We start from the raw sequence: 13,019 nt of genomic DNA, 5'->3' as shown, positions 1-13,019 counted from the left end.
CAGAGGAAACTATCTGGATCCTTCAACTGTTAATTTCCAGGTTTTTTAATGTTTAGGACAGTGGTTCCCAAACTTGGTTCATGGTTTGTTCAGGGTAAGCTCCTGGCGGGCCTCGAGATTCTTTGTTTACCTGAGCGTCCGCAGGTATGGCCGCTCGCAGCTTCCAGTGGCTGTGGTTTGCTGTTCCCGGCCCATGGGAACCACAGGAAGCGGTAGCCTGGCCCGCACCGCTTCTCGTAGCTCCCATTGGCTGGAAACGGCGAACTGCGGCCACTGGGAGCTGCAAGCAGCGGTACCTGCAGACACTCAGATAAACAACGCGTTTCGTGGCCTGCCATGGGCTTACTCTGAACAAGCCGCAAACCAAGTTTGGGAACCACTGGTTTAGGATCATTAAAAGGTATATAATTTATAGTTTACTGTATCTTTTGGATTCTAATTAGACTTTACTGAAAAACTTTTTGAAAATTTTGGCTCAGAACTTTAAAAGTCCTTTTCTAGTTCCCTACCACACCCCCCAGAAAAAGATCCTGGTAAAATTCTATCCCAGGTTGAGACCTGATGTGAAATTTAAGAGGGATCAGTTTCCTTGGAATTGGCAAAATTACATGGGGGAATTGAAAATCTGGCTCATAATGCAAAGTTAATTTCAACATTAGTTGTAAAGCAGCAATCACTGCTTCCTCGTGCCTTTGTCATAATTCACTAACAGTTTGTACTTTTCCTTAAATTACAGTGTGCTCCAGGAGGCTGTTTGATGGAACTCTGTATTCAGCTGAGCATCATTATGCTTGGAAAGCAACTTATTCAGAATAATCTTTTTGAAATTGGAATCCCGTATGTATTTCAACCTTTTCCGTTACCATGCACTTTGTTCCTACAAGATTGTAAATTAAAGGCTTGATCCGTCTTCCACTGAATGGGAGTTTTGCCATTGACTTTAATGAGCTCTAATTGAATATACTTAAGATGAAGATAAATCATGCTTCTGGTTATCATGAAATGATCTGGCTGTATTTTACCTTATATAATTGGCTATATCTGCAGTAAATGGATTAAAGAAAATGTCTGAATATATTGAAGAATTGATATAAATTAACTTTAGAAACCTAAGGAAAGTAGGAAAGATATGATAAATCTCTTGGGAAGTTTTAAAGAAGCTTTCAGAGTAGCCGCATTGAATACAAATGGATATGAAATGGGGGTGAGGGAAACAATGGCTCATATAAGGTCTTAAAATGGGTTATTTGATCTATACTATTTTGTGGATATACACATGAAACCTACATGTTTCATATCCCATAATTCTCTTCTCATGCCACAGAAATTGCTGAAGGGCTTGAGAACCCGGAATTTTTTTGAAACTCCTTTTCACCAATTTTATATTCTCCACCTTCACTGAAAAATTCATGCGGTTATTTTATTACTCTCTATCCCTGACCTTAAATAAATGATAAATGCTTATGGTGAAATCCTGTTCTAACTGAAGTCAATAGCAAAACTCCCACTGACCTCAGCGGGGCAAAGATTTCACCCTTAACATACAATATCACTTTCCATCAGTTCTTTCAAAATGCACTTAAATACGTTGGATGAGAAAATCAAGGGCCAATAAAATGTATTTCAAGAAAGCCTTTCATGGCTGTTGTCATCTGTGGTGCATTTTGGTTGCTAATAAAGAATTCTTAATGCAGAAATTCATCGGCTGTTTATAGCTGGATGGATGCAAATAAATAACAAATACAACCAAAACTCCCATTGACTTCAGTGGGAGTTCTGAGTGCACAAGCTGGGCTGGATTGGACTGTAAATTTGTGGCAGTCTCAGAAATTACAAGTCCTTCCCACCTGCCCCCAAGGTTCCCTCCATTTGAGGGAGTGAGCAGATCACAGGAAGCTGACTATAGAAACTGCAGGACCCTCAGGCCTCCTTCCCCAAAGCAGCAAACACAATTACACACAAGGGCAGAGAAACTTTTAGTCCCCACACTCTCCCACCAGATACAAAGTGCTTGACGTACCTGACCCAGTAGCCTCTTCTCTGTCCATCACTCTAGATGTGGAAAAGCAGCAGTAGCTGGGAGGAGCCTTCACAGCCTTCTGACATCAGTAATCTCTTGCCTCTGATACTTGGACTTTGGATTTTACCCTCTTCTTTCCTGTGTTGCGGTTCATTTCTGGTCTCCATTTTGGCTGTCTCCACTCACCTTTTTCTACAATTCTCCAACAGCTTCACTACTAGCTCCATTGGTGGCAGAAATGGTGGACAGGACACTGGTGTTTTAGCACCTTAATGTTGCTGAGAGCATGTCTAAAATGGCACAACAGTGAAAACACTGGCAGCTGTTCTGCAATAGCTCTCCCACTGCTGGAGCTGCACTGGTGGTTGTGCAATTGAAGACAAAGACTAATGAAGGCAAGGCCTTTATCCTGCCCCTGTCCTAACTCTGCATCCTTTCAGCTGCCATTGTTTCTCTCCTCTTCCCTTTCTACCTCCCTCTCCCTTTACTCCCTTCCCCGTCTTAATCCAAAATGTCTTTTCTCTTCCCCACTCTAACCGTCACTGAGCGTCCTCTCCCTAAACTATCCCTAAAACTATATAATCAGATAAGTTTTAAAAAGAGACCTGCTACAAACATGCTGTGTGCCTGCCACCATCTTCTTCACTTTACTGTATGCTGTTATCTTTTTACACCCCTGCCCCCTTTTTATCTTCAGAGCTTCCGAGCTCTTTGGAGCCAGGACTGTACTGAGTGCCCTCAACTTCCATTTAAGGTGCTAGTTTCCTTGAATCATTATATTGTGACTTCTGATAGTAGGAAGCAGATAATACTGGCTAAAACCAAGCCTAATGGGAAAGGATCTGTGCATTCTCTCCTGTTCTGTTCCGCCACATCTGTTCAGACCTGACCAGCACTGGACAACTGCAACACTACAGCTATCTCCTCTAAATCTAGTCTTCCTCCCTAAACAGGTCTGACTCTGATCACCTGCTCATCTCCTTTCACAGGAGCATGGAGCTTCCCTGATTGTGCCTCTTAGGCACAAAGCATCCCAAAGTCCTCCTTGGTCAGTCTATAATCTGGCTCACAGTACACAAGAAGATAAAATAGACCAGATGAGCTTTCCTTGCTTCTCCATTGTTTTCAGCTTGATTTTAAAATATTGATCTTCTGGATCATTATAAAAAAGTTTTCACACAAGCATAACAAAAGAGTTTATCAGTTTTAATAGTGCAATCATCTGTGCAGCTGTGGAGTTCTGCAAAACTCATTTTTACTTCTCTGCTGTGGTACAGCTCGAGAATAACCCTGACAATGTCTATTCAGTGCAAATTCCTATCTTCTGTTCCTTTAATTTCCTGACACATTTCTGATTTGATCTGAAATTTCACATGCTTGGGTATGACACCAAAGTGCATTTTTGTGAAAAGCTTGAGTAGAATCCATTTGACTTTTTTCAGTTGATCTTTTCAAAATAAATTATAAATAAAAACACTCTTTGGGGTTTACGTTAAAAATTGTTCAAACTTCCAAGCTTCATGCTTGGCATGAGGATAGTTCATCGTGAGAAATAGTCACAATGGTTAATTTAAAAAAAAAGAAAGGTAATTCAAATAATTCTAAGTGACCGAGTACTGGGTTTAGTGCATTCACAGCAAACGTTTTAAAAAATCAACTATTGTTTTACTTACAGAGTTCCCAGTGGAGCTACAGAAAAGCATTAAACTGCATGGCACAACTCTCTAGTGCTGCACCTAGAGGATTAGATCACACATATATAAACTCCACATGTAAATACACCACCAAGAGCCTTGCACCACTGTTGGAACAACAATAAGAGTGATACCCCTTATATAGCACTTTTCATCTGTAGATCTCAAAGCATTTTACAAAGGAGGGGTCAGCATCATTATCCCCATTTTGCTGATGGGGAAACAGGCACAGAGCAGTGATGTTCACATGAAAGCACAAAATCATGTGCACCATGGGACAAGCGCAGTTTATGTCAACCAGCAGTTGAATCCTATGCCTACATGGGCTACAACACTCATTAATCAGCATATATACTCCAGATCCATACACACATCCCTCTCATTGGAGCACACCTACATTCCTATCCTAATTTACAGTATGATCTCCAATAACATACTGTGCATGGAACCAACCGTTACTCTCTCTCCTCTTGACTTTGCACAGACAGACACCCCTCTCCACCCCCCAGTATATTCAATGGGCTTGATTTTGGGTTTGATCCTTGTGTAACTGGACACTCTGCTTTTTATTATCATTATACCCAATGGGCCAAATCCTCAGCTGCATCTGGCCCAGTGTGGCTTTTATGAGAGCTTTACAGGTCTCTGATCCTGGGCCTGGTTCAGTCTCTGGCACAACAGAGAGCAGCCTTAGGAGTCCAACCATGTCTCCAACGTGCCCTGCTCTGGGCTGTTATATAGCTGGCCACGGTGATGCAACACCACACAGGAATTCCCCTTACACTTGGGTAATCCCTACATTGCTTGGAGCTTCCTGCCACTATGGTGGCACAAAGCAGCCAGAATGTGGGCCAAGAACCTGACCCAATCTATTTTTCAGGAACAACAAACAGACCGGTTTGCCAGGTAGCATTGCCCCCTCCTTTGGATAGGGGTCTGAGACAACAGTTTGTTTTTTTTTAAACTGGAAAACAAATAAATAGATAGACCCCTCCCTCACACTATTCTGTCTGCAACACCCACATCTGGTTCAAGGGGTTTTTCACAGGCTGCGGCGGGGGGCGGGAATTGTGAGGGCCCCTGGTTATTCCATTGGCAACACTTCATTAGAATTAATCTGGCTTTTTACTCAAGCTGTACATATGTGAACTGCTATCAAATAATGTTCACATTCATGAAAGACAAACTGAGAAAATGTGAGAAATCTTTGCATTTGATGCTAGCCCTAGTGTACTTAGTGTCTTTAGTTTTGGAGAAAATATGTGTGTCTTTTGCACTTTCCCATGGTTATTTTCCAGTCTGTAAAACAATATAAAGTTATCAATGAAGTTGAAATTGAAATGCTACCTCCTGTTCCTCGGAGATATAAAATGTTCATTCATCTGTCAGATGGAGATTCATTCTACAATGAGATATTAAACCCTTATATGTTGTACAGATAGGACCAGGCTGTGAAACTCTTATTGCCATCCATGAGCAATTACTTGCACAGGTAATTGCATAACCTATGGGTATGAACTGCTCACCAGTGGGAGTAAGGGATTCACAATCTGGCCTAAAGGTACTGCCACTCTACTGAGGGAGAAACCCATATGTAGTATGTTACAAAAACTATTATTTTGTGATAACTTTAATGTTTCCAAGTTTTCTCATGTGCCTTTTCATTTTCCTCAATGTATTTCTTAACAAACTTGCCTATTGTAATATTTATAATTAGCGAGGGGTCAAAATCAGAACCTCAGATTCAAATGTCTTTGAATTTGGGGGGGCCTGATGGACTGTGACAGGAGCACTCTTCTGCTCTGTCTACACAGACTCAGAGACCTTCAGTTATTAAACATCCCACAAACAGTTTATTTAAACTTTTCTTTCCACAATCTTACTGATCCATACACCATATTATTTACAGTTTCAGTTTCTCCCCAGTTTTCTGCCAAGGAGAGGAGAGGGAAGAGAACCCTCTACCAGATGTGCTGGAACAATTTTTTATAGTGGGGGTGCTGAGAGCCATTGAACCAAGCTGTAAATTCTGTATGTGATGGAAACAACTTCAAGACAGTGGGTGCAGCAGCACCCCCAGCTCTAGTTCCAGCATCTATGCCCTCTTCCCAGACATCCTTCCTGGTTCTGGCTCTGCTAGTCTGTCTGTCTTCCCTTCTCTGCTGCCTTCTCTCCTGTGTTAAAGTGCCAATTTGTTTTAGTCCTCCCCTCCCCGCCCATTCAAATCTACTAATTAGGCCTCTGTTAGGTCTTCCCTGGGGGAATGAATTGATGTTTAAATGACCAGAGTGCTGGCTCAGATGTTGGTTCCCAGTATTCCATTGCAGGAAGTCAGAAAGTTCTGGAGCTAATCAAGAATTGGAAGAGTTTATTTTCCATTTCTGATTGAGAAGCAGCCAGAATCTCACAAGAATAGTAGATCTTGCAAGACTTCTATCACTGAGATAGCAAAGATCTTTCAAGATCAGCTATTCTGCTTTACGAGGCTGAAATCTCACAAGAGCACAAGTCCAATTTTTTTCAACATTTCTAGCTGCAAAGATGCATCTGAGGGCAGATTTGGGACCTCTAAAACACACACACACACACACACACACACACACACACACACACACACACACACACACACACACACACACACACACACACACACACACACACACACACACACACACACAGTGTTCCCAGGGTTTATGTAAATCTCTACCCTTTGGCCATCTCATTGCCTCGTGTGTTCCAGGAACCTCTCCACAAAAAGGCAACTTGAAAAAAATGAATCTGTTTTTTGTAAATACATGATAAACCTTTTCCAGATTAATCTGAGTATAATTCCACAGCTTCTAGTAATTTAAAAATAACAGCTTTATATCCAGTTCCAGGATATATCTTTCACTCTTCTCATCTATTCACCTGTCAAAATACTTGTTACCGCTTTTAACGCCAATTATAGTTTTCTGCCAATAGCTTGTTATTGGATGGTGCTCTCCCTTTCATCGTACACATGCCTGAAAAAGGATTTGTGTGTGCATCAAGGGGACAATACACCACCAAGGGCCAATGCTGTTTTTCTTAGTCATACTATGTGCTGCAACTGGCTCCCTTCAGCTGCTTGTCTCCATGACCTCTGAGCACAGCTCAGATATAACGGGGAATCAAGGCCATCCAGAACCTTCAAGATCGAAGTCATTTTATAAATTGGAGACATTATTATGTTTATTTACTTATTTATATTCCCAACCATTTTAATTGGTATGTTCCTCATTGTTTTTATTATTTTTAACACATTGTTTTAGCAGGTTTCAGAGTAGCAGCCGTGTTAGTCTGTATTCGCAAAAAGAAAAGGAGTACTTGTGGCACCTTATAGACTAACAAATTTATTTGAGCATAAGCTTGAAGTGAACTGTAGCTCACGAAAGCTTATGCTCAAATAAAATTGTTTTAGCAGTAGAACATGGAGTTTCTGTTTGCTGTCCACAAGCAATGTTCAAGTCATTTGACATTTGTATGGGCTTATTTGTTTCAGGGAGTATCTCGCTGTGGGCAAATTACACCAGTGCTCTGGGATCTTCACCGGCTGGCTGTTGGTTAGCAGCCTGATTTTAATATGTTAGTATTGACCTTTAGTGCCTCATGTGGCTTGGGACCTACCTGCTCGAGACACTGTCTCCCTCCCCATACTGCAATTGCAGTAAGCAGAGGTTCTCCCATGGGAGCGCCTATGATTTGAAAGAGAGGCAATGTCTGGCAAAAGGGCTTTAAAATTTACTTCACTCCTGCCCCCTCTTTGCTCAAAAATAGCCCCAATCCTTTGACTTTCAGGATATGTCACAAGGCCCATCTCCATTCCCAAGCTTATAGAGTATGGGGGGAGGAGACAACACTGGAATGAGTGCCGTGAGGGTGAAGATTTGTGGCTGGAATGGTATTTTTTTTCTTTTTTAACAGAGGAAGAGATGATCGACACTATGTTTATTTGTGCGTTGTAACGTTTGGCAAATGTTCCTGGAGCTTTGGATAGATGCCTTATTGTCTGTCGAAATCTAAATAAATATTAGAGAGTAACAGGCCTGACTCTCTGCTCTGTTCCATTGGTTTTAGGGTAGTGTCAATGCAGTTACACAGAAACATAGGCATTGCCACTCTGGATCTAGTCGCACGGTCCAACTAGTGCAGTACTCTGTCTCTGACTGGCCACCATCAGATGCTTTAGAGGAAGATGGATGAAACTCTGCAGTAAACCGACATGGGATAGTCTAACATAAAATTGGTGTTTCAGGGCAGAGTCTGGCTGAATTCCTGTAAAAGAGTTGATTTAATTAGACCTTTCATTTCCCAGGAAGTTAAAAAAGCTGTTCAGGAAGCTGAAGGATGAAAGGACTGAGAAAAAGGAAAGTGACTCCAACCACTCAAAGCACCCTCAGCAATGGGATCTCGATTACATGTTGGAACCTTTCACTGGACTGACTCCAGAATACATGGAAATGAGTAAGATCTCTGAGTTCATGAGGGTCTGTTATCTTAAAATCTTGTTTTTTCCCCTTCTCTTTTCAGTGGATTTTAACAGCAACTATTGCCACATGTTAGCCTGAGAAAAGATACATGTTTTAAGTGCTGTCTTGGCTTCATGAAAGTTATCTGCAGATGTAGTGGGTGCAGAAATGCACCATACCAACAGCAGAATACCACTGGGGCGGTGCAGTGTTAATAATTACTAGACTTCCAAAAATATGATTATTTGTATTACAGTCATTCTTGGAGACCCCAACTGAGATCAGAGTCCCACTGCACTTGGCACAGGACACATACATAGTAAGAGAGAACCTCTGCCCCAAAGAGCTTATCTTATACATAAACAAGGCAGACAAAGGGTGGGAGGAAGGAAGAATTATTATCCCCGTTTTACAGATGAGGAACTGAGGCACAGAGGGATTGAGTGACTTGTCCAAAGTCATCTAGGACGTCTGCAGCAGAGCCCGGAATTGATCCCAGGTTGCTAGTGTTCCAGGCTAGTGCTTTAAAGATTATTCTACCTGTCAAGTAGTATGTGCACCCTTTCTCCTCTGCCAGCCACAGTGCAGAAGAGGTGGCCATGTATCCCTGGCACCCCCCCATACACACACACTGGAGAGACTAGTGCCATTGCTTGTGCTTGTGTTACTATGATACTTGCTCTCAGGGATATGGATCTTGGGTATGATTCTTCTCTCACACCAGTGTAAAGTGGGAGTAAGTCCACTGAAGTCAATGGAGTTCCGCTGCTGTGAGAAGAGAATCAGGCCCTATGCCTAACATTTTAATACAATCCATAAATGTGGGCACACTCTAATTTCCATTGACTGCTGAGTTAATGTTTCCACATGGCTAAACAACTCTGTGATCCAGAGTGTTAGTTCAGTCAGGCCAGTACAGCTACTATGACTTCAGCTGCAGTTATTGCACTAATACCACTGATCTTCATATATTTGGAGGTCAAGAACCAAGCCTCCGCTGCTCAACAGAAAAGAAGTCTGTAAATAATAAATACTTAAAAGCATTGAGCAACTTCTGTGGAAAAAGAATTCATGGTTTGGTGAAAGGTTTTAAACAAAGCTTTGTGCTGTTCCATTGTTTTCAGTCGAGTTACACAGCCATAATATAGAACAGAATCTGGTCCATGTGGCAGATGGACAGTGCAGTTTGCACAACAGAACAAATTGTTCTGTTGTTAAAAATGTGCTATGCCAGTCATGAACTGGTGTTTGCAGATCTGGATGTCAGCTCTGTGCAAATTGGTGCTGGAGTAATACCAGCAAGCCAGGAGTTTTCTGTCTGCCAGAGTTTTACAGGAAATGCTCCACCCGCAGGAAACTTATGTCATAAGAATATAAGAACATAAGAACATACAGGGTCAGACCAAAGGTCCGTCTAGCCCAGTATCCTGTCTTCTGACAGTGACCAATGCCAGGTGCTCCAGAGGGAATAAATAGAACAGGTAATCATCAAGTGATCCATCTCCTGTTGCTCATTCCCAGCTTCTGGCAAACAGAGGCTAGGGACATCATTCCTGCCCATCCTGGCTAATAGCCATAGATGGACCTACCCTCCATGAACTTATCTAGTTCTTTTTTTAACCTTGTTATAGTCTTAGCCTTCACAACATCCTCTGTCAAAGAGTTCCACAGGTTGACTGTGCATTGTATGAAGAAATAATTCCTTTTGTTTGTTTTAAACCTGCTGCCTATTAATTTCATTTGGTGAGCCCTAGCCCTATAAACACTTCCTTATTTATTTTCTCCACACCAGGCCTGATTTTATAGATCTCTATCATATCCCCCCTTAGTCGTCTCTTTTCCAAGCTGTAAAGTCCCAGTTTTATTAATCTCTCCTCATACGGCAGCTGTTCCATACCCCTAATCATTTTTGTTGCTATTTTCTGAACCTTTTCCAATTCCAATATATCTTTTTTGAGATGGGGTGACCACATCTGCACGCATGAATTTATATAGAGGCAATATGATATTTCCTGTCTTATTTATCCCTTTCTTAATGATTCCCAACATTCTTTTAGCTTTTTTGACTGCCACTGCACATTGAGTGGATGTTTTCAGAAAACTATCCACAATGACTCCAAGATCTCTTTCTTGAGTGGTAATAGCTAATTTAGACTCCATCATTTTATATTCATAGTTGGGATTATGTTTTTCAATGTGTATTACTTTGTATTTATCAACATTGAATTTCATCTGCCATTTTGTTGCCCAATTACCTAGTTTTGTGAGATCCTTTTGTAGTTCCTCGCAGTCTGCCTGGGACTTAACTCTCTTGAGTAGTTTTCTATCATCTGCGAATTTTGTCACCTCACTGTTTATCCCTTTTTCCAGATCATTTATGAAAATGTTGAATAGGACTGATCCCAGAACAGACCCCTGGGGACACCACTATTTACTTCTCTCCGTTTTGAAAACTGACCATTTATTCCTACCTTTTGTTCCTATCTTTTAACCAGTTACCAATCCATGAGAAGACCTTCCCTCTTATCCCATGACAGCTTACTTTTCTTAAGAACCTTTGGTGAGGGACCTTGTCAAAGGCTTTCTGAAAATCTAAAAAGAAAAGGAGTACTTGTGGCACCTTAGAGACTAACAAATTTATAGGAGCATAAGCTTTCGTGAGCTACAGCTCACTTCATCGGATGAAGTGAGCTGTAGCTCACGAAAGCTTATGCTCTAATAAATTTGTTAGTCTCTAAGGTGCCACAAGTACTCCTTTTCTTTTTGCGAATACAGACTAACACGGCTGCTACTCTGAAACCTGAAAATCTAAGTACACTATATCCACAGGATTCCCCTTGTCCACATGCTTGTTGATCCCCTGAAAGATTCTAGAAGATTGGTGACGCATGATTTCCCTTTATAAAAACAATGTTGACTGTTCCCCAACAAATTATGTTCATCTATGTGTCTGACAATTTTGTTCTTTACTATAGTTTCAACCAGTTTGCCTGGTACTGAAGTCAAACTTACCATTCTGTACCTACCTAGCTCTTAGTTATCCTCCTTTGTACTCTATTCACCTCCACTTCCCATCAGCAAAGAGAGTAGCATCATTTCTACTATCAAGAGAAGACAGTGATACCAGGCATGAATTTGGCCAGGATGCACATCAGCATCTGATATGGAATTCCAAAGCAAAGCTTATAAAGGCCTCCTTTCATTCTAAGTGTGCATGTAGAATAAGCTCTGGGGAGCATCTCTATGAGTCAGCAGAACCCAAGAGGGCAGAGGTGCAAATAATCACCAAATGACTCAATGATGCAGTTCTGGGATACAATCCAACTGCATTAATCTGCAGGGACATGAGACTACAAAGAAGCAGTATGCAGGGATTCCAGGGAATAACTTAGAGGCCAGAGTGTTCACACTAGAAACAAAACAAAATTGCTGCCTACCCCAAAGCACTACTGCAGCATCCAAAGAGGATCCCAGGCAGACCAAGCACAGCACAAGCTTCAGGATAGGAAAGCATTCAGAAAAGAACTCATCACACGTATGGCAAATTGTCTGAAATCAGATGTGTTAACTATTGTATGTCACACCCCTGTCTTAAACTACAGACAATCCACTGTAACAAAAACACCTGAATATATGCATTTTATGATACAACATGTGTGTCAGACAAGACAGACATATTTTATGTAAATATTTTCATTGATGTTTATAATGGCAGGTGCATTGTATCATTCTCTATAGCTAAGTTTGTGGCCAGATCCTTTGACCCTTCACTGGTACAAAAGGGACTTAAAGTTGCCTTCCCCAACTATCCTCCCCTCCACCAGCTGTTTCAAGAACTGTTCTTGCTCACCTGGGGATCTGGCTGTATGTTGCAATCTTCATTATTTTCAACCACACACACACACACACACCCGCCCTCATTTTCACATGCTCATAACTTATTGAAAAATTCTCCTGTGGGACTGAAATGTTCCATGCTTTGCTTCAGCTCAGATGTGAATTTTGTTTTGAAAGTTTGAGCAAACTCCTGTAAGCAATATTTGACTTATACAAGGGTGAAAAAATATAGACTTTTCCCCTTGTAAATATTTTCAGATGCTTTTATGCTCAGGCATAACTCAACAATGTCTGCACTTAACCAGGAAATGTTGGATGTTTAGCTGGTCCACTCCCAGGCCTTTTGTTTTTATTCATCATCAACAAATAGAATACAAAAAAACCTGTTTAAATATTTGTTCTTGCACATCTGTGGTAGTAGATGTTGCTCATGTTTGGAGCTACAATGCACTGTCAGATGTAGCGCTAAATTCCAGGTTGCAGCTTTAAGCCTCTGAGAAGAAACCAGAATTCCTGTCAGGATATTATGGGAGTGCATCCTGGCATGGGAGCTCCACCACTGTACTTCAGGGTGCAGTACATGCTCCATCATGTCAGTCAGGCAAAGCTCGCTGTTAGAGCTGGGATGGAGCCATGATTCTGCCATCACCTTGAACCTCTCCTCTTCCTTCCACTAATGCAGTGCCTGTGCTCCCCACCCCAATTATAGCTGGCCTGGCCCTATAACAGAGCTAGGGGATGGTGAAGAGGGCTCATTGCACCCTCTTCTCCCTGTTGCAGATCCACACAGGGCCCACTACGGCTCTATTGCTCTAGTCATGCATGCCCCATGTGAAGATGGACCATTGGAGCGTCATTTCCTTCATTGGGATTCTATGTGGGTGGAAGGGTCTTCCTGCATGGAAAAACTTGCAGGTTCAGGACCTAAGTTATCAATTCATAAACAGGATCATCATCAGGCTTTCAGCATGCACTTAA

General features: G+C 41.6%; 1 protein-coding gene across 2 annotated transcripts in view; it reads left to right on the top strand.

Annotated features, from left to right (window-relative positions):
- The window catches only part of ANO2 (anoctamin 2), a 286,956-nt gene that overhangs the window by 254,341 nt on the left and 19,596 nt on the right, over window positions 1–13,019 (top strand). For both annotated transcript variants that reach the window (XM_038401414.2, XM_043514786.1), the window contains exons 19-20: window positions 737–837; window positions 8,051–8,199. In XM_038401414.2, the coding sequence (XP_038257342.1) occupies window positions 737–837; window positions 8,051–8,199 (250 nt within the window). The remainder of the gene's footprint in view (window positions 1–736; window positions 838–8,050; window positions 8,200–13,019) is intronic.

This window comes from Dermochelys coriacea, chromosome 1, assembly GCF_009764565.3.
Source record: "Dermochelys coriacea isolate rDerCor1 chromosome 1, rDerCor1.pri.v4, whole genome shotgun sequence".
NCBI classification, from domain to species: Eukaryota; Metazoa; Chordata; order Testudines; family Dermochelyidae; genus Dermochelys; species Dermochelys coriacea.
Note: the sequence above shows the minus strand (reverse complement) of the source record. Positions and strands in the feature narration are given on the sequence as shown.